The sequence below is a fragment of the Syngnathus typhle genome, linkage group LG19 (genome assembly GCF_033458585.1).
Source record: "Syngnathus typhle isolate RoL2023-S1 ecotype Sweden linkage group LG19, RoL_Styp_1.0, whole genome shotgun sequence".
Taxonomy (NCBI): Eukaryota; Metazoa; Chordata; class Actinopteri; order Syngnathiformes; family Syngnathidae; genus Syngnathus; species Syngnathus typhle.
Genome location: NC_083756.1, coordinates 6,323,205 through 6,346,083, shown reverse-complemented (window position 1 = coordinate 6,346,083; position 22,879 = coordinate 6,323,205). Strand labels below are relative to the sequence as shown.

Here is a 22,879-nt window from a genome sequence, read left to right as displayed (position 1 = left end):
TTGGGTTTTTTTACAGTGACATGTGGACCTGACCAGTTTGCGTGTAATGATGGCACATGTGTTGCCATCGCTATGTTGTGCGACGGAGCACGAGATTGCCCGGCCGGAGAAGACGAAAAACGAAGCAACTGCTACTCTTTCATAACGCCAATACCTTCACCTTTGACCCCGACAGTACCGACCTCAGGCAGTGTGATATTATATTCTAAATACACTCTAAAAATTATGGATAGCTATCAAATCAAACCTTTTTTTTTACTATTAACAAAAGTAAATATTTTTCTCACACTACAGCTTGCTGGTCCTATGAGTTTGCCTGTGCCACCCGTGGGCAATGCATACCTCAAACCTGGCAGTGTGATGGCGAGTCCGACTGTTTGGACGGTAGCGATGAGCAGCAGTGTCCCTCACTTTGTGGTCCTGGCCAAGTTTCCTGCCTCAGTGGCGACCAGTGTGTGCATCACCAACAACTTTGTGACGGCAAACCAGATTGCCGTGATGCATCTGATGAGAGCATAGACAACTGCGGTAAGACAAACCTGAATCATCTGACAGCAAAGGTCGACAGGGTTTGTTTGTGTGTTTGTCTTCAGGCTCATTGTGGATCCTTCCGTGTCCTGGCAGCTTCCCATGTGACAATCGCACTTGCGTGAATATGTCAAAAGTGTGCAACGGGATCCCTGACTGTCCGCGGGGTGATGATGAACTTGTGTGTGGTGAGTTGTCCCAAGATACCCTTGAGACATTTGTCTGAAAACAGAACTCAGTGAACTCTTATATTCAGGTAAAACCGTTTCACCAGCGCCCCCTGGTGAAAGGAACATCACAGTTTCCTGTCCAGAATTCACCTGTCTGGATGGCTCATGTATCAGTTTCAACATGGTAGGTTGACATATCACCCCGCCCTTTTTTATGACCTAACTTCTGATTAATTTCCTATCCAGATGTGTAATGGTGTGGCAGACTGCCCAGACTCCTCACTAGCACCGTTCGGGGGCCCCACTGATGAGCAGGGTTGTCGAAGTTGGAGCTCCTGGGGTTCTTGGAGCCCCTGCAGCACCACATGTGGTACAGGCTCCGTGACCCGGCGCAGATCTTGCCCCGCGGGGGACATTTTGCACCACTGTCGGGGTCAGGATGTCCAGAAGCAGCAGTGCTTCAACACAACTTGCCCTGGTATGATTGTGATGCTGCTTTTTTATAATATAAAATTGTGGAAGCCTAATGTTTTTTTTTTTGTCAGTGGATGGTCAGTGGCTTCCATGGGTGAGCTGGTCAAACTGTTCAACGGAATGCGGAGGAGTGCAGATCCGACACAGAGACTGCGTCCTGCCTCAAAATGGAGGTCGAGACTGCTTCCAACTCCCGGGACCATCTAACCTAAGCTTGGAAATTAGTAAGCGAGTCATTCCTGGTGTTTGTTGTACATGCCTATTCAGATGTTGGTGCATCTTCATCTGCTTGGCTTTATCTCAGGGCCTTGTTCTGCGGACGGCTGCTCCAATACTAGCTGTCCGACAGGCCTGGTGAGACACAACTGTTCCCCCTGCCCAATGTCCTGCGCCCACATCAGCAGCGGAACTACCTGCGATCCTGCCGCACCCTGCTTCTCAGGTCACCCTGGATCTATTTTGAAAAAAAAACTATGATCTCATTTTAAATCTTACACATTGTAATGTATTTCCCCAGGTTGTTGGTGTCCAGAGGGGAAGGTCATGAGCCAAACGCAACAGTGTGTGTTTCCGGAGGAGTGTGCGTGTGAGTTGGCAGGCGTGCGCTACAGGCCAGGTCAGCAGATGAAGGTGGACTGCGAGATTTGTGTTTGTGAGAGAGGAAGACCTCAGCGATGCCAACCCAACCCGGACTGTTCCGGTCGGTGTTAAATTTGCTTCATATTCCACATAAATATCTTCGCTCATCAGTTTGCCCCCTCCCTTTTTAGTACATTGCGCATGGTCGTCATGGTCCGAGTGGGGGGAGTGTTTAGGACCATGTGGTGTGCAGAGTGTCCAGTGGGCTTTCCGGAGCCCAAACAACCCCACCAACCATGGAGATGGGAAAAACTGCAGAGGGATCTATCGGAAAGCACGTCGGTAGGTGAAATAGTATCAACGAGTTCTTTCTTCTTTTATTCTCACATGCACTTTCTTTATCTGCAACTCCACAGATGTCAAACTAACCCCTGTGATGAATGTGAGTATCAAGGCCAGTCCCACGCTGTTGGAGACAGATGGAGGTCGGACCATTGCCACTTGTGTCATTGCTTGCCCAACCTCTCGGTGCAATGCTCTACCTATTGCCCGTATGCCGTTACCGGATGCCCTCAGGTAGTCGAATAAAATATTTGTGCAATTTTGTTTGTCTCTCACCATGCCTTGTTTATTTTGCCTATTAGAGAAACTAAATTGTCAATTTATTTAGGGCCAGATTCTTGTGCCTGGGGATGGAGACACCTGTTGTTACTGTCAAGGTCAATTTGAGTTCCACACACTGTTTTCTTCTTCATCCTGTTTTTAAGCCAACTTTTTTGAGAAGTACTGTAATTTTCGGACTATAAGTCGCACCGGAGTATAAGTCGCACCAGCCATAAAATGCCCAAAAAAGTGAAAAAAAACATATATATGTATATAAGTCGCTCCTGAGTATAAGTTGCCCCCCCCACCCAAACTATGAAAAAAAACGCGAATTATAGTCCGAAAATTACGGTATATATTTCACTCTTGCTGTGTTCTCTTTATTGATTTGGAGTTTTTTCGACTGCTTTGCACAGCACGCGATGAAAGTTCTGCAGTGACAGTCAGCCCCTCCCCTGTGACTTCCGAGCCAGGAAAGGACACCACTCCCACGGTGCCCACCTACCCACTCCCTCCTGGTGATCAGTAACTTATAAATAGATCATACTATTTCATAAAAATATTTTTGGCACCATCCAACTGTAATTATTATTTTTTTATTCTTCTTCTGTAGAGGACTGCTGGTCTCCTTTGGGTGTTCAGTTTCTGCCGGCCTCCAGTTTCCACGCCTCATCTCAGCAAAGCGGTCACCCCCCTGAGGCAGCCCGTCTTCATGGTTGGGACCACCACACAGACCTTCAGGTATATCAGGAATACCATTTGTGTGCTTTTACTGAATTTGTTCATTCTTAATAATGTTGTGGAATGCCAGGGCTGGAGTCCAGAACCTGAAGAGTATAAGGATCTACCACAGCGGAGCCCTGTGGGGCAGAGTAGCAACACACAAAGTCCCTTCATCGAAATTGACCTGCTGAAAGAATACAACATCACCGGTACGCTTTTACACCTGGGTGGCCATTCCTATGAATTTGTTAATGTGACACCATCTGTTTTTTTCTTCAGGGGTACTTACCCAAGGGGGTGGTGTATTTGACACATACGTTTCCAGTTTATATCTGCAGTTTAGCCGGGATGGAAGACTGTGGTACATTTATAAAGAACTTGTGACTGCCGTCCAGCCCAGAGCTAAGGTCTGACAATCATATTGTTGTTTGTATGATTATATTTCTAGCATTTGTTATTTCTACCGTACAGGTTTTTCATGCCAACCACAATGAGGCAGGGGTCGCTGAGATTAAATTGGACAGGATGGTGTCTGCTCAATTTGTCCGCTTGCTACCACACGATTTCCATAATGGCATCTATCTTCGTCTTGAGATAATGGGATGTGAACCTGGTTAGTAGAAGTAGCATATATGATACATGTTTTTTATTAAATGGATTATTTTATTCTTGTTTGATTCAGGTTATCATTTCTCAACCTTACCCACACCAACTTCAACCGTCTCACCAGCGGGTGGTTGCAAACAAAAGGAACTCCAGTGTAGAAATGGACGCTGTGTGCCAGCCGGCCCGTCGGGAGTTATCTGCGATGGGGTCGATGATTGTGGTGACGGATCAGATGAGATGTTCTGCGGTGAGATTTTTATCTCCAGTCTAATTGCATGCAATGCATTCAGTCATTTATACATCACTTTTACCAAATCTGCACACTGATGTTATTATTCCAGGCACAACAGTCCCGACTCCTCTCAGCTGCCCTGCTGGTCAGTACTTGTGCCTCCCACCAGGGGGCTGTATCGACATAGGAAAACGTTGCGATGGGATTCCCCACTGTCCCAGAGGAGAGGATGAAACTGGATGTCATCCGCATGAGAACATCACCACTCAGTCCGACAGGTGAGGACAATAAATTGTAGCAAATTTTGCAATTAAAACTCTTTCTTTATATTTTTAAATTGTATTTATACGAGGATGAATATCTTCAGGCCATACACCCCCACCGCCGCCCCTATCAGGACTCCTTCCAAGATCCCAGTGACTAGACCTGCATTACCAACAACAGTGAGTAGAGTTATCAAAGTTTATTTTAAAAGGTAGATCTAAGTTTGATATGCCTTTTATCATATTTGCAGGATGGTGGCCCTGGATATCGTGGTAAGTTCGTTTTGTTTTAGTGTATGGTGTCTTCTATATATCGTACATGTATCTTTGTAGGCATATGCTCATCCGCACTCGGACTGGAGGATGGAAGCATTCGTTATGGTCAGCTGACCTCATCGTCCTCTCGTGAAAACAACCCGGCTGACGCTGGTCGGCTGAATATCGTTCCCAATGTGTGAGTGATAATCTGGCTGGTTACTTCACCGTGTCATTAAAAAGATACACTGAAATATTTGGTTATGATGTTTGCAGTCAAGTTATGGAGCCTGGATGGAGTCCTTTGCCGACAGACCTCCAACCGTATTTCCAGGTGGATTTCCTGGAACCCACGTGGGTTTCCGGGGTCGTGACCCAGGGCAGTGAACGTATGTGGGGTTACCTCACGAAATACAGACTCGCCTTTGCTCTGCACGAAAGCCTCTTCACCAACTATACACAAGATGGCAAGCCTGGAAGTCCTGCTAAGGTATTGAACGTATTTGGTTAGCATGATGATATTGTGACATTTATAAAAAAAGTCCTTATCTTGATGCGATGTAGGTGTTTGAGGTACGGATGGTGGGCCGGACTCCCGTGACCCGCTGGCTCAGTAGACTTGTCCGAGCCCGCTACCTTCGCATCATCCCTGTGGAGTTCAGGCACACGTTCAACCTGCGTGCTGAGATCCTTGGATGCAGAGGAGGTGATGGCTGCCAGTCCCTCACTTATTTTCTTCTTCTCTATGCTAAATTGGATATGAAATTGAGCTGTCACAAAGTGTGATGCTTTTCTTGACATGTAACGCAGATGAGCTGGTGACTCCCGGGAGTGTCACACCTTCTGATGGTGGAAAAGGCTGTCAACCAGGCCAGTTTGCGTGCCGGCAGAGTGAACAATGTGTTCCTATTGCTGTGGTTTGTGACGGACGACTGGATTGCAAAGATCACACGGATGAGATGAATTGCGGTGAGAGCTTCTGGATACTCCATTATACACGACTCATTTTATATTTGGCCTTCATGTTCATCCTCCATCTACACAGGCTCTCCAGGTTTACAAAACAAGACTAGTCCCACAGGTGGACCAGGCTTCCATGGTGACAGGACAACAGGTCCACCAGGTCTCCAAACCACCACGCTACAAGGTGGTCTGCCCGGTGTGGCGACAGCTGGAGTCACAGGACAGCCTGGACTTTGGAAAGCCACCACTACACACATTGGTATTTTATTTAGTTCTTCCATGTATTTTCTGTTTGATTAGAGAAACAAACCAGAATTCCCAAAGTGTACCGCACAGATGATTGTTGTTAATTATTCATCTCCCAAGATGCTCTTAAAAAACATTTCTCACCAGATCTTTCGTGATAAAATAAAGATTCACATGAATAAAACAGTACAGATTTTTTCCAATTAGAAGTGACTACCGGCCAGCCTGGACTGCACCTCTCACCATCGCAGCAGCCTGGAGGTCCTGGCTTACAAACTACAAAGCGTGAGAGACCCCAAACAATGTCGCTAGTTCTGCATCTATGATTCAATGCTCATTTGACTGAACAGACAGAGACTCTGTTTTACAGCTCAGTGGAGCACCACAAGCAGAGTGGGTTGTGTGGAAGGCCAGTTTGCGTGCAGATCGTTTGGCTGTGTCGACTCGGCTCAGGTGTGTGACGGCAGGCGGGACTGTCTGGACGGGTCCGATGAAGAGCGCTGCGGTGCGCATGAATAATCAATAGAAAAAGTTACCAAATACATTTTCATATGAAAAGTTAATAAATTGCATTCTTTTTATTCTAGGTTCCGTAGTAAGTCCAGTGACTACGCAGCGTCCCCTAGTGCCCACCCCCTGCTCTCCAAAGCAGTTCTCCTGTAAAAGCGGCGAATGTGTTCACCTGGACCGCAAATGTGATCTGCAGAAGGACTGTGTGGACGGTTCCGATGAAAAAGACTGCAGTATGAAAAATCGAATTGACAAATAAGAAGTGACATCACTTCTTGTTTTCATTACAATATGTTTTCATCCTCCAGTTGACTGCATCATGTCCCAGTGGACCTCATGGAGTCTGTGCAGCGTGTCTTGCGGTCTGGGATCATTGTTTCGGCAGAGAGACATTGTGAGGGAAGCGCTACCCGCAGGATCCTGCACTGGGGGGCAATTTGACAGCCGTCCCTGCTTCCAACGACCATGCCCAGGTTGCTAACAGTGCCTAAGGTCTAAGGCCTTTTTCCAAATTCAAAAATCACTGGTTTGTTTTCACCTTTTGTAGTTGACGGGCATTGGTCGGAGTGGACGGTGTGGTCCGATTGCGATGTTCAGTGTGGAGGGGGTGTCCGGCAAAGGAAGAGAACCTGTTCTGCACCTGCCCCGAAAAATGATGGGAGGGATTGCGAGGGCATGAGCCAGCAGAGTCAGAGCTGCAACAGCCAACCCTGCACCAAAGACACGGGAACACAGACGGGTTGCGTCAACGGTATGGTGCTGGTGTCCGAGGCAGACTGCCTGACCGGGAGAGTCGAGCCTTGCCCTCCAACATGCTCGCATCTCAGCTTCACCAATAACTGTACTGAAGAATGTAAACCAGGTCAGTCTAAGTTATATTGACTTTCTGATTAGGAAAGTCGAAATACTGACTCAACCCTCCTCCCCCCCCACCCCCAGGCTGCCGATGTCCCAGTAGAATGTACCTACAGGGAGGCCAGTGTGTGAGAGCAAGCCAATGTTTCTGTCACTGGAACGGCCAAAAACTGAAGCCAGGACAGATAATCAGCAGGGACCATTGTACTACATGGTGAGATTTATTTCTTGTTTTTATCTTCCACTTTGTTGGATCTATTCCTGGTCTTCATAGCTGAAGGCTTTTTTTTTTTTTTTTTTAAACACTAATTACCTAACAAATATATGGCAGTTGATTAGCTTCACAAAGTTAATATGAAGATGTGATGAAAAATGTTATAACAGTCTGAAAAGTGCAGTTTTACAGTTATACTTTATATTGTTTGATTTCATTTTGAATACTAATTAATTTTACATACATGTATATTTGTCTCCAAAAGTACATGTCAGGATGGACATGTGACCTGTAACTCATCCAGTTGCGCAACAACCTGTCATTGGTCAGCCTGGTCGTCATGGTCACCGTGTGATGTCACCTGTGGGCTCGGGCTCCAGCAACGCTACAGGTGAACAGACTTTTGGACTTTTAGTTGCATTTCTATGTCTTCAAATTGAGAATTGGAATATACTTGTCGTGTTAGGTCTCCGGTGAATCAGACAGGATCGCTCAGTGGGTATCTCTGCCCAGGAGACTCCTCTGAAGTCCAACGGTGCTCCATCCCCTGCGACACTGGTACACATTCATGATTTAATATATATAAAAATGAAAATAATCACATCATGATCAGATGCAGCTCCCTAATTTGACATATGTTTATTTTTAACGCAGAAGAACCAGATGGGATTTGGAGCAAATGGACCAGCTGGTCCGAATGCAGCAAGACATGTTTCCATCACGTAGACGATGTGGGAATCAGACAACGATTCCGAAACTGCAACTACACCCACGCTCGCTCCGTGTGTGATGGAGACAGCGCGGAGCAAGAGCCTTGTAACATCATCCACTGTGCAGGTACGAGCAGCATCCATCTTTATTTCTCATGAGAGTAAAACAGATTAAAAGGTTCTTGTGTTGTTATTCTAGTGGATGGTGGTTGGTCTGTGTGGTCTGCGTGGTCGCTCTGCTCATCCGAGTGTAATTCCGGTGTCCAAACACGGGAACGATTCTGCACTTCACCCTCACCGCAACACGGGGGGAGAAGTTGTGCCGGCCCACACGTTCAGACAGCGGATTGCAATGCACATCCCTGCTCAGGTAATTTGTTCCCGTAGCTGATATTTGCTGTTTTTGATCACAATATATCTTTTGCTCACAGGTGCATGCCCAGAAGGTATGACGTACATGACAGCGGCTGAATGTGAGGCTCATGGAGGTGCATGTCCTCGGGTCTGCATGGACATGACCTCCACCGAAGTGCAGTGCGCCACCGCCTGCTACGACGGCTGCTACTGCGCACTGGGCTTGTACTTGCGTAACGGCAGCTGTGTACCTTTGTCCCAATGCCCGTGTTACCACCAGGGGGAGCAATACCCAGCTGGGGCAACTCTTCCAGTAGATGCATGCAACAACTGGTACAAATTCTTGTCGCTGCTAAATATGAAAATATTTTAATTCATTGATTGGTCTGGATTGTACGTCTTCAACAGTACATGCAAAAACGGAGAGATGTCTTGCGGAAATACTTCATGTCCTGGTAAGTGAGTTTAGGGTTAGGGTTAGGGTTAGGGTTCATTGTCTTGAATGACCATGGGCTTTTTAGTGGACTGCGGTTGGAGCAGCTGGACTCAATGGAGCACCTGTAGTCGAACATGCGATGTCGGTGTGAGAAGGCGGTACCGCTCAGGAACCAATCCACCGCCAGCGTTCGGAGGTCGACCTTGTGAAGGCGATAGAGTTGGGGTGGACACGTGCAGCATTGAGCCATGTTTTGGTGAGGGCATATTTGCTCGTAACGTTTTGCAGTTGCTGTTTTGTTCGTAAGTGGAAGTCAAGATGTGATGTGCACTAGGTGTAAGAGAACCATGGAGTGAGTGGTCGGAGTGCTCAGTGACTTGTGGAGGAGGTTACAGGAGCAGAACTAGTGGGCCTATCAGAGTCCATGGCACAGCACAACAATTCAGCGCCTGTAATCTGCAGCCTTGTGGTACGACACATTTGCAATTACAATTCTGATATTTGTAATTTGGAAGCTCAGTTAAAAGTGTGATATTATTTTCTTATATTATCTGCAGTTTTTAACAATTATGCTCAGAAGTTATTCATTACTCATTCCCATTTCAGGTGATAGCAAAGTGTGTCCACCAGGGCAGGAATGGAAGAAGTGTGTGAGAGGAGCAGTGTCATGTTCAGATCTTACGATGGACCTCAGTCGGAACTGCACGCCAGGTTGCCAGTGTCCTACTGGAACTTTCCAACAGGTCAGTCTCTTCAACAATACAAAAAAAAAGAAAAGTACCTAAAGATTGTAAATGCATTTGATTGGCGGTCCCCAGGATGGCGAATGCACCCAGGAGTCGGATTGTCGCTGTGACGTTGATGGAGAGCAGTACAAACCAGGAGACATTATTTATATTGACTGCAAAAACTGGTAAGTCGATGCAATGTGTTCTGATTTATTTCCATCTTATCTGCATGTGTTTCTAACTTCAATGTGTATCCCCGTATTTCAGTACATGTCAAGCAGGGAGACTTGTAAACTGTTCTCAAGCCAGGTGCACAGGTAAAAAATATTTCTTTATTATTGGCACATTCATCCTTATTTAATCAATTTTTATCTTTCGCATTTACACTCTGTAGCTGATGGCCAGTGGTCACCGTGGACTCCTTGGGGTCACTGTTCAGTGTCATGTGGAGCAGGTCTGCAGTCCCGATATCGGTTCTGTTCCAGCCCTCAGCGCTCCGCCGATGGCCCGTCGTGTCCGGGGCCTAACCGAGAGGACAAAGTCTGTGTCACCACCCCGTGTGACCGTGAGTTAGTAATAATTCCCTCTTAAGTGAAAATACAGTTTACATGTTTATTCATCGTTGATTCCTCCAAGGTGATGGTGGTTGGGGTCCTTGGAGTAATTGGACCCAATGTACCAAGTCATGTGGCGGGGGTGTTCAGAGCCGAAGGAGAGATTGTGACAGTCCGAGCCCTGAAGGAGAAGGAAATTACTGTGAGGGTCTCGGAACTCAGGTCAAAGCCTGTAACACTGCACACTGCCCAGGTAGGCTTTTGTTGTCATGGAGTTTAGAATGAAGCTTCAAATTTGCTTCATGAAGCAGTCACGATCACTTTTAACAAACATGGTGTGATCTTAGTGGCGCCATGCTCCAAGGTCCCAGGCACAGCATTCAGTAGTTGTGGACCATCCTGCCCCCGCTCCTGTGATGACCTGGCAGTATGTGACATTCCAAACCACTGGCTTCAAGTCAACACATCTTATTGTTATCCACAATAATCTTTCTGTTACACAGCATTGCGAGTGGCTTTGTGAGCCAGGCTGCTATTGTACAGAAGGAAAGGTTTTATCAGCTAATGGAACGGTCTGCTTAGAGCAGGAAGAATGCCCCTGCCTCGATCTTACAACCGGCCGCCGGCTAGAACCTGGAGACATGACATTGGCTCCTGATGGCTGCAATAACTGGTTGGCAGGATTCACACATATGCAGTAATGAACAAAACCATGATTAATATGGGTATTTCATTTTTTTCAGCACCTGCGAGGGTGGAAAGCTTAACTGCTCCCAAAACCCGTGCCCAGGTGAGTGGGACAAAAATCACCAGCTGTCCCAATACTTATGTGTGTATCAGGTCATTTTAGCTAGCTCTGGATTCATCACCTCTTCTCTGTGTTTCCAGTATCAGGTGGCTGGTGTGAGTGGTCCACGTGGACTCCATGCTCCAGGACCTGTGGGGCAGAGTCGGTATCCCGTTACAGAAGCTGCAGCTGTCCCGAACCCAAAGCTAGCGGGCAACCCTGTTCTGGAGAACAGGAAATACATAACGGCGTTGGAGCTCAAATCCAGAGACAGCCCTGTCCTGTTATCACTTTCTGTCCAGGCAGGATCGATTTTTATTTTGTTAGGGCAGAACATCCTGTCTGCTAAGTAATATTAATTTTTCATTTTCAATTCATCACGATGTAGTGCATGGTTCTTGGAGTTCCTGGTCGGTTTGGTCGGACTGCGACGGGTGCGCAGGGTCATCCAATCGCACCAGAGAGTGTAACAACCCCCCTGCAAGATTCGGTGGTCTGCCCTGCCTCGGAGAAGCCACGCAGAGCCGTGGTTGCCATGACAACACCACTGTGTGCTCAGGTCAATTTTGAATCGTGTCGGAACTACTGCTCATTTCATTTTAATTTGACATTGACTCGGGGCATTTACTAGCGATGATCGAAATTGGCTGACTTTTAGGAACATTCCGTACTTCCTTTTCAGAATGTGGTGGAGGCCAAGAGGAATGGCCTTGTGGCAAATCCTGTCCTCGCTCCTGTTCTGATCTCCATGGTGACACGGAGTGCCTGGACTCACCAGGATGCAGCAAGTCTTGCGGTTGCCCTGGTGACACGGTCCTGCAGGATGGCGTGTGTGTAACCAGGGAGGAATGTCGCTGCAAATACCAAAACAGCTCCGCTGCAGGTTGGCTAAAAATCCTTTTTTTTTTTTTTAATTCCCAAAACACGTTTGAAATGAGTTCTTGTTTTTTTCTCCACTAATTAGATTCCAGACCTGGTGAGACTGAGTGGCAGTTTGCAAGTCACGGAGAAGAAATCATCACCGACTGCAAAAATTGGTTTGAAGCATTTTACATGAATTGATGTTTTTCTCGTTTCGTGCTGAGCATGTCTGTAAAGTTTTCATGTCCACCCATTTTGTCCCCCTGACGTCTCCTGCTTCTCAACATAAACATGTTTGTTTATCTTCCAAAAGCGATTTGGCCAAATAATTGATTCAGGTTCAGTTTATTCTCTCCTCAGTTCCTGCCAAGCTGGAGTTTTTCACTGTCACTCACTCCCCGGCTGCTACGTCGACGGCGGCTGGGGCCAGTGGGGAGCTTGGTCTTCGTGCTCAATTTCCTGCGGAGGAGGAGTTCACTTCAGGAGACGCCAATGTGATAATCCATCTCCTCAGGGCGGGGGAAGAGGTTGTCTGGGAATTGGTGAACAGCAGAGAGACTGCAACACAAATCTGTGCACAGGTATTCGTGTCTGTACATGTAAAGCTGATTTTTTTTTTTTTTTATGGAATGGAATACGAATGAGCAAGTATAATAATCCAACGTGCAGTGGTTTTCTCTCTCTTACAGGAACATTTAACAGATTATATACGCCGTGTAAAATATTCTTCCCTCTAGACGCAGTGGAACCTTGGTTACCTTGGTCTCAGTGGTCGGTGTGCTCAGTCAGTTGCGGCGGCGGCCAGCAGGCTCGATTCCGGACGTGCGGCTCGTCGGCCTGCAGTGGCGTTAGCCGCCAGAGCAAGACTTGCAATACAGAGGTCTGCCTTGGTAAGTCAATAGACACAAATATAAAATGAATGGCTTGATATATTTTGAAAATAAACAGTAATATCGGAAGGCTAATCTGATTTTACATACCGTAATTTTCGGACTATAAGTCGCGTTTTTTTCATAGTTTGGGTGGGGGGGGCGACTTATACTCAGGAGCGACTTATATACATATATATGTTTTTTTCACTTTTTTGGGCATTTTATGGCTGATGCGACTTATACTCCGGTGCGACTTATAGTCAGAAAATTACGGTACTAGTTTTTGTCGTCACGCAGAAGTAGGCTGCCCCCCGGGCAGGCTGTATAGGGAATGTGAGCGAGGGGAGGGCTGCCCTTTTAGCTGCGACCACATAAGCGGCAGGGAGGGCTGCTACAGCGATGGCTGCGAGGAAGGCTGCCACTGCCCCTTGGACACTTTTCAACACAACAACATCTGCCTGCATGTGGGTTGTCTCTCGTATCCTGCAATGCACTTGAATATTTCGCCTAGTAAATACATTTTCTAATCTTTCTGTTTTAGGAGTGTCCCTGTTTAGTCGATGAGGAGTTTCTAGTTTCTTTGCAGAGTGTTTCTATCACCCCGGTGTCATCTCTGCTCCTTCAGAACATCTCTGAGGGAGTGGAGCTCCAACCTGGAGACACATTGATTCACGACTGCAGCTCATGGTAACTAGACAATTTTGGGTTGTTGTCCTTAGTCAAATCACCCTTTCTCTTCTTGTAGCATTTGTGAGCACGGCAGATGGAACTGCTCCTTAGAACACTGTCCAGTTGACGGGGGTCTGTCATCCTGGGGATCTTGGAGCTCATGCTCGTTGTCCTGCGGCGGTCTTGGGCTGAAGACCCGCACAAGAGGCTGCACCCAACCTGCTCCGGCTCATGGAGGAAAAACTTGCATCGGGCCATACCTTGAAACCACCTACTGCCAAGCCCCTGATTGCCCAGGTAAGGGTGGAAATAAAAAGACACGATAATTCGCCATTGAAATGTTTGTGTGTTGTTGACAGCTGTTGGTCCTACAGAAGAACCCACCCTACCAGGTAAACAGAACAATAAATCTCACATGGTGACAGTCGATCCCGTCCCAGACTCGCACCGCTACTTTTTTATTCCACAGATGAAGATGCTGGTTTCACTGACTGGTCAACATGGAGCCCGTGCACTAAAACTTGCACTGACGCTCGCTCTCCAGCTATGAAGTCCCGTTATCGTCAGTGCATCAAACCCCCCTGCTTCGGGGACTCCCATCAAGACAAAGCTTGCAACCTCCCCCAGTGCCCTGGTAAATATATATTAAATATTTTGCAGGACTAACAATGCTATTTGGTGGATCCTTTTCATTTTCCTTCTCTGACAGACTCGGACGGTGATGAGCTCTGCGTTGGGGACGATTGCGAGGAGAGGAACTGTACCTGGACAGATTGGGGGATGTGGGCTTCCTGTTCACGTTCATGCGGCGTGGGCCAGCAACAGAGGATCCGAACCTTCCTCGGCCCCGGCCCCAACGGCTTCTGGTGTGACGACATCCTGGGGGGAAACATTGAGCGCCGCTTCTGTAACATCAGGCCTTGCAGAGGTGAGGCATTCATCTGGACATCCAAAACCTTTTTATTAGGAAAGATAGACCAAAGATGAAGCATTTGACAAAACAGCATTCTCAGCGTCTTTTTAATGTCTGCAGTGGATGCAAGCTGGTCTCGATGGAGTCCGTGGTCCAGCTGTGATAAGCTCTGCGGCGGTGGCCGCTCCATACGTACCCGCTCGTGCTCCAGCCCTCCACCCAAGAACGGAGGACAGAAGTGCCGAGGAGAGAAAAACCAGGTCAAACCATGTAACACCAAACCCTGCGGTGAGATTTGCAAAAATATTCATACATACACAGACCTTGCATATCATTATTTTAAGAAATGATGTGCATTCCTCCAGTACATTCTTTTCTTCTGAATTGTCTATGGGGCAAATTATGCATATTGAAAATACTCGGAGCATTTTGGCAAAACTCTTGACCTTCTGTTTTGGTCTTTTTTAGATGAACAAGGATGCCCGCCGGGACAAGAGTTTGTGTCTTGTGCCAACGAGTGTCCACAGCGCTGCGCTGACCTCCAGCAAGGCATCGAGTGCCAAACCAACACTGAATGTCAACCCGGATGCCGTTGCCCTAAAGGTACTCATATCGAGCGCTCGGAAAATTACATTTGCAATTTCACTCTTAATAGCAGCTTGTTCCCACCAATTGGTTCGACCTCTCGTATGTGCTTGCAGGACAATTGCAGCAGGATGGAGCGTGCGTGCATCTGTGGCAGTGTGACTGTGTGGACTCGCAAGGCCAAATTTGGGCCGCTGGCAGCGGGCATCAGGTCGACTGCAACAACTGCAGCTGCACCAATGGACGATTGCTTTGCACCAATCACAGCTGCCAGGCCTCATGCACTTGGAGCTCCTGGTCCAATTGGGCATCGTGCAGTGTTACCTGTGGGCAGGGGCAGAAAACCAGATACAGGTACGCTACAGGAATAGTCGCTATATCAAGGATTCACTTTTTTTTTAGTAGCAGGTTTGCCATTACCGTATTTTCCGCACTATAAGGCGCACCTAAAAAACTCAAATTTTCTCAAAAGCCGACAGTGCGCCTTATAATGAGGTGCGCCTTATATATGGACCAATATTGAGCCACTACAGCAGGCGTGTCCAAAGTCCGGCCCGCGGGCCAAATGCATATATCTTATATATGGCCAAAGTTTTAATATGGGCCATTCATTGAAGGTGCGCGTTATAATCCGGTGCGCCTTATAGTGCGGAAAATACGGTAATTGCCATTTGCTGAGTTATTACTGCTATTTTCGGATCCAGTTAAATAACATTGACAATACTGGGTCTCAGATCTCTAATCTCCGAAACCGAAGGAACTGATTGTCAATTTGAGGAAGTCAATCATAAGCCCTGTGAGCCCGGGCCCTGCCCTCCTCTTTGTCTCCATGACGACCAAGAGCTACGTGTGGGAGACACCTGGCTTTTGGGAGAGTGTAAACAATGGTAAGATGTATGTTTGCAATTAAAAGAAACAAAATAATGGCAAATGCGTTGATTAGGAGCAAAAATATTCAACATCAGCAATTTACCTTCCAGCACGTGCACCCCAGAGGGAGATTTCTGCCAAGATATCGATTGCACGGGTGGGTCACATTTCCACAAATGTACCATTTGCATGAGACTATTTATCTTGTGCCTGTTTGGTTCAATTTTAAGAAACGTAATTTACAGTCTGTACTAAGTGACGCCTCTTCTCAACAAAGCAATCATTTATTTCTTTGTTAATTCCAGTGGATGGTGGCTGGACTCCGTGGTCAGTGTGGTCGGACTGCTCAGTGACCTGTGGACGGGGGACACAAGTCCAAACCCGCGCCTGCATCAACCCGCCCCCTCGTAACAATGGCTCTCACTGTGATGGTCCAGAGAGACAAAGCCAAGAATGTTACGCTTCTCCCTGTCTAGGTCTGTCGTCCTCCCAGATGATAAATGTAGAGTTTTTAATCACTTGCTTTCCATTTTCAGATGACCTTTGCCCTTGGTCGCCATGGTCAGCGTGTTCCCGCAGTTGTGGGGCGGGAACTGTGGTGCGGCGTAGGGCGTGCGTCTGCGGGAAGAGAGGGACTGCAGCGTGTCCTGCCGAGATTGAAGATTTAACGAACCAAGAGGAGAACCAACTATGTTTCAAACAACCATGTCCAGGTGCATAGACGGAGATTATGTTGAGATTTAAGATGGAGTGTAAACCATAGTATTGCATAATTATTTTTTGCTTCCCTTTGCAGAATGCCCCATGTCAACATGGAGTGTTTGGTCACAGTGCTCATGTGAGTCTCAAAGGCAGCAGCGCTACCGTGTAGCTGTCACCCCCGCCACTAGGGGGCAGCAGTGCACTCCCGTTGAAACAGAGAGCAAACCATGCAGCCTCAGTCACTGTGATGGTGAGGACTTCACTGTACTTTCTGTGTATATTGCACAAATCTTAGTCTAGCTGAATTGAGATTTTTTTTTTATTTCACAGTGACCTTAGTTGTGGAAAAACTTCTTATGCTGCTGTGTTTTATGTTGGTATTCTTTTCATGCTTCTTTCTCAGAATGTGAAGCACCATTCATGTATTCCCCATGTGGCAAACCCTGTGAGAAGCTTTGTGACCTCTATGGACGTACCGACCTGTGTTCGGGAGTCCGGGAGTGCACACCAGGCTGCTATTGTCCTCCGGTAATTGCTGTGCAATGGTTTATTCTGATTGTTAACACCACTGCAAAAAGAAACAACATAAAAAATGGATTTCAAGAAAGTCTTTTGAACTCCATCTCGCAAAGCTCGGAACTACACAACTGATGAATACTGATCATATTCGGTGCTAGTCCTGCTTCCCAGGTCTGGTATAAGATATTTGTGTAGACTGTTTTATGTTTACAGTGTTCTGCCACATTTTTTGTTGTTGTTATCGGCCCTCTGTTATTTGCTAGAAAACTCACGTATTCATTTTTTTGTGCTCAGGCTTAAGTCGTGTCTGATACCAAACTACATTTTATGGAATCTCTAGGTAATTGTAATCCCGCAGGGATCTGTCCTTATCCCCCTAAAATAGCTGGACCACACCAGCATCAAACTAACATTAACAAGTGAAATATGCCACTGTTGGTAATATATCACTTTGATGTGTGCTGCCATGACAATTTCATCATGTTATTTAGCTTAGTTTGTGAGCTTTCAAATTTGATTTATTGCCAAATTCTCTGTGCTGGATTGACAATATGCGCATACATCAGGGGGGCAGGTAATGAAATATGGAACAGAAAGCTGGTCCTAGCTCTTATAAAACACGACAGCACAAGTAACTGTGATCACTTTAACAGTTATGGCTTACCTTTTTACTTAAGATATAAATCATTGAATGTCACCAACAAAATGCATAAATCAATTCTGGGACAGTTTTTTTTTTCTCAGAAGTCCTCAGTGCTGCAAACAGAATGATCAACACAAATATGAAACAAATTTCCCAAATGTTATTTGTTGTTCTTGCAGGGGTTGCTGCAGCAAAATGGTAGCTGTGTACCATCAGAACATTGTGGCTGCATCTACTTAAAGGACCAACCTTCGGGACAATCGCCAACACCGGTCACTGTTCCTCAGGGCTCAACAGTCACCATCGGCTGCAGTACTTGGTCGGCTACTAAAGCAATCCATTTTTCCTAGCATGACAGGAAAAATGTGCTGGATGGATTATATGCTGCATCATCTTGCTATGTTTACGATGAATTATTTTGTTTTTCTGCAGCCTTTGTCACAATGGGATGTTGGAGTGTGACATGAGAGAGTGTGAAGGTAATTTCTTTTTTTTGCTTGAATAAAAATGAACAATTTTACATTGCATTATATACTCTTGTATTGTTTTTCTAGTCATTCTCAGTGAATGGTCCGAGTGGACGCCATGTTCTCCCTGCATGCCATACTCCTCCCTGAACCCCAGCAGCACACTCCTGGAGGATGCCGTCAATGGAAGTAAAATGGTTTCAGTCCAGAGGCGTTTCCGGGCCTGTTTAGACTTTGACTCAGGGTTTCCGGTATCTGGAGAGGAGGAGAAAAATCAATGTCCACACCCTCAAGTTGAGGACAGGCTGTGTCCGGATGGTAGCATCTGCCGAGGTACGACGACATCATGATCAATCTTTTAAGGTTGAGTTGATTTGATGAATTGGAGAGCTTTGAGAACATATGCTCATTATGGGAAAGCGTTTGGATTTGCAGTCAACCAACTAAACTTTGAGTGGAAAGAAAAAAAATTGACAAGAATGAATGTATCAATATGTATTCTTGGAACTGTGCCATCGATGATGAGCAGTCTGCTCACGTGTTGGATGTTTCAGATCTCTGTCAGTGGAGTGCGTGGAGCGCGTGGACAGTTTGCGCAGAGCCGTGCAGTGGTGGAGTCAGACAACGCTACCGCCATCCTCTGGCCTCTCCGCCGGGACCTCTCTGTCGGAGCCAGCAGACACAAAGCCAGAGCTGCAACACGGGACTTTGCCCAGGTAGACCAAAGTGTGTTCTAACCCCAAACTGCATTTCAAATATTTCCTTCTCTATCCAAGGTGAAAACTGTGAAGACAGGGGGCGGATCTACCAAGAGGTCTGTGCCAATCAGTGTCCTCGCAGCTGCACCGACTTATGGGAGCATGTGCAGTGTCTCCAAGGACATTGTCATTCAGGTATGCGATGACTTCCATATGTTCTTCCTCAAAGCAATCTGTTCACATCACTGTCATGGAACCCTCACCCTTACAATATGCTGATAACGAAACTGTCGCCCATCATTTCCTTCTTTTATCGAACGGTGCAAACACAGTCCAAGGTGGAATTATTGTCTCCTAACTATCTCAATTCGCTTTCCCTCCCAGGTTGTCGTTGCCCTGAGGGACAGCTACTGCAGGACACCCAATGTGTGCCTGTGGCAGAATGTCGTTGTGGCATCCCATCAGGCAACGGGACACTGGAGTTCATGACGAATGAAGAGCTCGTCGTGGACTGCAACACCTGGTGAGTAGAACGCAGTTAAAGCGCTTCTGCATGATTCAAACGGGGACACAAAGGGTCACGCCGACATCTCTCAACTCACCTTTACAGTGTGTGTAAGAACGGCACTCTAGTGTGTACCGATCTTCCCTGTCCTGTGTATGAGCCTTGGACCTCATGGACGACCTGCTCGGCTTCATGTGGGCGTGGCCAGCAAACACGGACGCGCCTGTGCCAGAACATTGAGGGCGGGCCCGCCTGTTCTGACACCACGCAGACGGAAAGCTGCGACTTGCGCCCATGTCCAGGTCTTAAACATATTTTTGTGTTGACCAATTATCACATACTCGAGAATTTCTCCTTTTTCTCCATCCAGTGGGATGTTTGTTGAGCGAATGGTCAAGCTGGAGTGAGTGCAGTGCCACGTGTGGCGGCGGCTTATCAATGCGCAACAAAACAATCCTTCAGGAATCAGAACCTGGTGGGACTGCCTGTGTTGGGCCTCTTGAGCAACACACTGTCTGTAACAGTGAAAGCTGCAGAACAGGTCAAAGAAATTTAGTATGGTTGTGAGTGAGCGAATATTACAACTGGTGCACATTACAGGGTGTTCGGATGGTCAGGTGTTCAGTGAATGTTCAGGTTCCTGTCCGTTTACCTGTGAAGACCTCTGGCCGCGCACTCAGTGTTTAGCAGGACCTTGCAAACCCGGGTGCTCCTGCCCACCTGGACAGGTTTGGATATTTCATCTTAATGGAATTTAAGTTGGTTGTGCTTTTGTCCTCTTGCTGGTTGGTACAAAATCAGGATTTTCAGTTGTGCCCAGTCCAGTGCATTTTTCTCCCTTTTTCTTGTCTTCACTAGGTGTTGCACGGAGGCTCGTGCGTGTCACATGCACGATGCCCCTGTTCCCTGCTCTCTTTGCCGTCCGCCTACCAAAGCGTGAATATGAGCACAGAAGTCGTGTCACCTGGAACATCTTTCCAGCATCACTGCAACAAATGGTACACACATTATTTGCAGAAGACAATCACTCCGTCTCAACTATGATAGAAAAATATGAAGTGTAGTCTAATATGAATCTAAATGAACTTAATTGTCCCCAGTGTGTGTCAAGGAGGAGTGTTTAACTGCACCTACAAGCTCTGCGACGGTGAGTGATGCCCTGCCTCGGCTTCTAATACCGAAAGCGATTAAGACGCTTTGTAGGATCTCACGTTTATTGCAATGAAAGCGGCGGGAGGATAAAAATGTTTTATTTCTTTCAAGTGGCAAATGTCAACAGTGGTGTGTCTCAACCTGCTGGTAATTTATTCGTTGACCAATGACACAAACGAGTAGCAGTTCAGACTTTACAGCGGGCTTAGGCAAACTGCTCAAGGTGTTGGTTTTTAACACGGACAGATCGACCGGCTGAAGATTTTTTAAATAAATAAATAAATAAATAAATAAATAAATAAATAAATAAATAAATAAATAAATAAATAAATAAATAAATAAATAAATAAATAAATAAATAAATAAATAAATAAATAAATAAATAAATAAATAAATAAATAAATAAATAAATAATGTGGAAAATATATACATATTATTTCCACAAAAATGAGCTGTTCCTTTTTTTTCATCCTCTAGTGGACTGTGAGTGGTCAGACTGGTCCCAGTGGAGTCCATGCTCAGCGACCTGTGGCACAGGACAACTAAGCTCCAGCCGAACTGTGTTACGACCAAGCCAGTATGGAGGAGTCCCATGTGAGGGCTCGGACCACCGCACAGGTCCTTGCATGGCCCCTGATTGCGGTATGTGAGAAGAGAAACTATCAAATTATTTTAGACGATGACCTTCCGGCACTTAAATGAATTACCAAATGTCCACATTTTAGATATCCTTACTCGCCTTAACCGATCTATCAACTCCAATTTCCCTTTTCATATCATCTTCTGCTTTTATCTAATATCCTTCTTCATCACTGACTCTTCCCCCTTCCGCAGCGTGCCCCGACGGGGAACGATGGAAAAGAAGGAGAAGTTTGTCAGAAGACGTTCCGCTGTGCGAGCGGAGCTGCGAGGACATCTACTCCCCGACTCCCGTGAACTGCAATCACTCCTCAGCGGGCTGCGTGTGTCAGGATGGGCTTTACCGAAACACCCGTGGCGTGTGCGTCATCCCTGCTCTCTGCCCCTGTCACGACGAGCAGGGCGTCATGCAGGAGGTGCGTCGCTTCACACCTATGGTCCATCCTAACATGTAACCATTGCGCTTGCCTCATTATCTATGAACTACTACATCATTTGGCGTATTATTCACTCGCATTGTGTTATTTACTCATAATAGGCCGATTTAGAAGATGAGTGACGTGTCCCGGAGGCTGTATTACACCACAATGCCTCTCCTGCCCATAGCACCATTAATTATGCATTCTGTGCTGTAGAAAGCCAGCACTCTGACCGCAACTGGGCAAGCCTGCCAGGAATAATTTATGAAGAAAGGGATATTATAGGATTATGAGAATTAATCCTACTCTGACAAGAGGTCAGATCCCCTTGATATCTCTCTCAATGACTTTTTTTTATTGTTTCTTTGCTGCCTCCCCCGTTCACTCACACTTGTCTTGTCAGCGAGGAATGACGAATGTCCCTCTAAAGACTCTCAACGGCTTTTCTAATCAACCGCCTCGTGCCAAATAGCCGCCGAGTGTGAGCTGCGAAATCACCTTTGATTTCATCTGCTGAACCGAAGGAGTCTCGGTGATTGCTGTTGCCAACAAATAAAAAGGCGATGGCCCTTGCGGACTAGTGTTCTGATTACAATGCCAAGCATTCCAAATTTTCACAATGCTCTTTTTGGTTGCAATGTCATTCATTGATCTTGAGCCATCCGAGCCAGCCGCACTTCATAAAAAATTCAGTGACCGAGGACAGAAATTTGAGTAAAAATGTCAATGGTGCATATTTGTTTTTGTGTGTGAGCCAGGCCGGATCAGAATGGGAGGAGGACTGCCTGTCGTGTCGTTGCGTGAACGGGAAGAAATCGTGCCAGCCGAGGTGCCCCGAACTTCACTGTGAGGAGGTGAGACACGCCCGCTGGCATTTAATCAAGCGACCGTCTGCCCTGTTATTCAATGATTTTCAAATTAGATCAGAATTAGATTGACTGCTTGTAAGCGCTGGACAGAACTGAATTACTGTGCCACTCTAAGATACAAAAAAAATACCCCAAATTACTTTTATGGCGAAAATGCTTTTTGTTTTTATCTCTGTCCATTAATATCAGGGTTCATTTTTATTTCGGCATTGCCGTACATTCGCAGCGACAGAAAAAGGACAGTTTTGGTTTGTTAAATGTCGGTCAACAGTAAACTAAAAAATTAAGTGACGACTTAGTTGGAGTAACATTATAAGTCAGGTTGGACTGTGTGAATAAACTAACACACAGACAGGGTAGTCTGGATTTATTTATTTTCCTCCCCCACAGTTCCTACCTTTTTTAAAATGTATCTTTTAGTGCATTTATCCGTATCGGAGAGTACAGCTATACTGCTTTATGCAAGGTTATTTACTGTGGTGTACCTGGAGGACAAGTCATAATGGTAGTTGTTTGATGACCCACACAGACCTTCATCTTTCACTGTGTTAGCTGGCCCGCAGGCTGCACACACGCACACGCACAATAGGCTGAACACAAAATACATCACGACTCAGCAGCTTACTTTCATTTCCTTCCACGTAATTTGATTTCTCATTTTTGTACATTTCCATCTCGGATATAAAGACTTGGAAAGTTTGCTTGT

General features: G+C 46.3%; 1 protein-coding gene across 1 annotated transcript in view; it reads left to right on the top strand.

The window, feature by feature from the left end:
- The window catches only part of sspo (SCO-spondin), a 36,315-nt gene that overhangs the window by 8,566 nt on the left and 4,870 nt on the right, over positions 1-22,879 (top strand). Inside the window, exons 28-109 of the mRNA XM_061266356.1 lie at positions 17-190; positions 295-528; positions 594-716; positions 785-882; positions 945-1,176; positions 1,244-1,396; positions 1,477-1,614; positions 1,690-1,872; positions 1,943-2,093; positions 2,168-2,327; positions 2,422-2,470; positions 2,771-2,872; positions 2,968-3,095; positions 3,166-3,286; positions 3,357-3,484; positions 3,549-3,690; positions 3,760-3,930; positions 4,025-4,193; positions 4,283-4,358; positions 4,430-4,451; positions 4,512-4,632; positions 4,710-4,923; positions 4,998-5,139; positions 5,244-5,402; positions 5,479-5,655; positions 5,850-5,927; positions 6,013-6,147; positions 6,230-6,385; positions 6,461-6,625; positions 6,700-7,014; positions 7,092-7,221; positions 7,487-7,612; positions 7,688-7,779; positions 7,876-8,058; positions 8,131-8,301; positions 8,363-8,618; positions 8,694-8,740; positions 8,807-8,977; positions 9,056-9,190; positions 9,328-9,464; positions 9,540-9,634; positions 9,717-9,766; positions 9,844-10,014; positions 10,086-10,256; positions 10,351-10,430; positions 10,507-10,676; positions 10,747-10,793; positions 10,892-11,092; positions 11,179-11,349; positions 11,473-11,673; positions 11,755-11,827; positions 12,012-12,232; positions 12,389-12,541; positions 12,821-12,987; positions 13,065-13,210; positions 13,269-13,489; positions 13,552-13,584; positions 13,662-13,826; positions 13,902-14,120; positions 14,226-14,393; positions 14,574-14,708; positions 14,807-15,044; positions 15,425-15,577; positions 15,671-15,717; positions 15,866-16,036; positions 16,097-16,273; positions 16,357-16,512; positions 16,666-16,790; positions 17,604-17,743; positions 17,857-17,903; positions 17,979-18,224; positions 18,446-18,607; positions 18,668-18,784; positions 18,974-19,112; positions 19,200-19,396; positions 19,465-19,635; positions 19,695-19,822; positions 19,953-20,092; positions 20,195-20,241; positions 20,724-20,888; positions 21,081-21,301; positions 22,063-22,158. Of these exons, the coding sequence (XP_061122340.1) occupies positions 17-190; positions 295-528; positions 594-716; positions 785-882; positions 945-1,176; positions 1,244-1,396; positions 1,477-1,614; positions 1,690-1,872; positions 1,943-2,093; positions 2,168-2,327; positions 2,422-2,470; positions 2,771-2,872; positions 2,968-3,095; positions 3,166-3,286; positions 3,357-3,484; positions 3,549-3,690; positions 3,760-3,930; positions 4,025-4,193; positions 4,283-4,358; positions 4,430-4,451; positions 4,512-4,632; positions 4,710-4,923; positions 4,998-5,139; positions 5,244-5,402; positions 5,479-5,655; positions 5,850-5,927; positions 6,013-6,147; positions 6,230-6,385; positions 6,461-6,625; positions 6,700-7,014; positions 7,092-7,221; positions 7,487-7,612; positions 7,688-7,779; positions 7,876-8,058; positions 8,131-8,301; positions 8,363-8,618; positions 8,694-8,740; positions 8,807-8,977; positions 9,056-9,190; positions 9,328-9,464; positions 9,540-9,634; positions 9,717-9,766; positions 9,844-10,014; positions 10,086-10,256; positions 10,351-10,430; positions 10,507-10,676; positions 10,747-10,793; positions 10,892-11,092; positions 11,179-11,349; positions 11,473-11,673; positions 11,755-11,827; positions 12,012-12,232; positions 12,389-12,541; positions 12,821-12,987; positions 13,065-13,210; positions 13,269-13,489; positions 13,552-13,584; positions 13,662-13,826; positions 13,902-14,120; positions 14,226-14,393; positions 14,574-14,708; positions 14,807-15,044; positions 15,425-15,577; positions 15,671-15,717; positions 15,866-16,036; positions 16,097-16,273; positions 16,357-16,512; positions 16,666-16,790; positions 17,604-17,743; positions 17,857-17,903; positions 17,979-18,224; positions 18,446-18,607; positions 18,668-18,784; positions 18,974-19,112; positions 19,200-19,396; positions 19,465-19,635; positions 19,695-19,822; positions 19,953-20,092; positions 20,195-20,241; positions 20,724-20,888; positions 21,081-21,301; positions 22,063-22,158 (12,005 nt within the window). The remainder of the gene's footprint in view (positions 1-16; positions 191-294; positions 529-593; positions 717-784; positions 883-944; positions 1,177-1,243; positions 1,397-1,476; positions 1,615-1,689; positions 1,873-1,942; positions 2,094-2,167; positions 2,328-2,421; positions 2,471-2,770; positions 2,873-2,967; positions 3,096-3,165; positions 3,287-3,356; positions 3,485-3,548; positions 3,691-3,759; positions 3,931-4,024; positions 4,194-4,282; positions 4,359-4,429; positions 4,452-4,511; positions 4,633-4,709; positions 4,924-4,997; positions 5,140-5,243; positions 5,403-5,478; positions 5,656-5,849; positions 5,928-6,012; positions 6,148-6,229; positions 6,386-6,460; positions 6,626-6,699; positions 7,015-7,091; positions 7,222-7,486; positions 7,613-7,687; positions 7,780-7,875; positions 8,059-8,130; positions 8,302-8,362; positions 8,619-8,693; positions 8,741-8,806; positions 8,978-9,055; positions 9,191-9,327; positions 9,465-9,539; positions 9,635-9,716; positions 9,767-9,843; positions 10,015-10,085; positions 10,257-10,350; positions 10,431-10,506; positions 10,677-10,746; positions 10,794-10,891; positions 11,093-11,178; positions 11,350-11,472; positions 11,674-11,754; positions 11,828-12,011; positions 12,233-12,388; positions 12,542-12,820; positions 12,988-13,064; positions 13,211-13,268; positions 13,490-13,551; positions 13,585-13,661; positions 13,827-13,901; positions 14,121-14,225; positions 14,394-14,573; positions 14,709-14,806; positions 15,045-15,424; positions 15,578-15,670; positions 15,718-15,865; positions 16,037-16,096; positions 16,274-16,356; positions 16,513-16,665; positions 16,791-17,603; positions 17,744-17,856; positions 17,904-17,978; positions 18,225-18,445; positions 18,608-18,667; positions 18,785-18,973; positions 19,113-19,199; positions 19,397-19,464; positions 19,636-19,694; positions 19,823-19,952; positions 20,093-20,194; positions 20,242-20,723; positions 20,889-21,080; positions 21,302-22,062; positions 22,159-22,879) is intronic.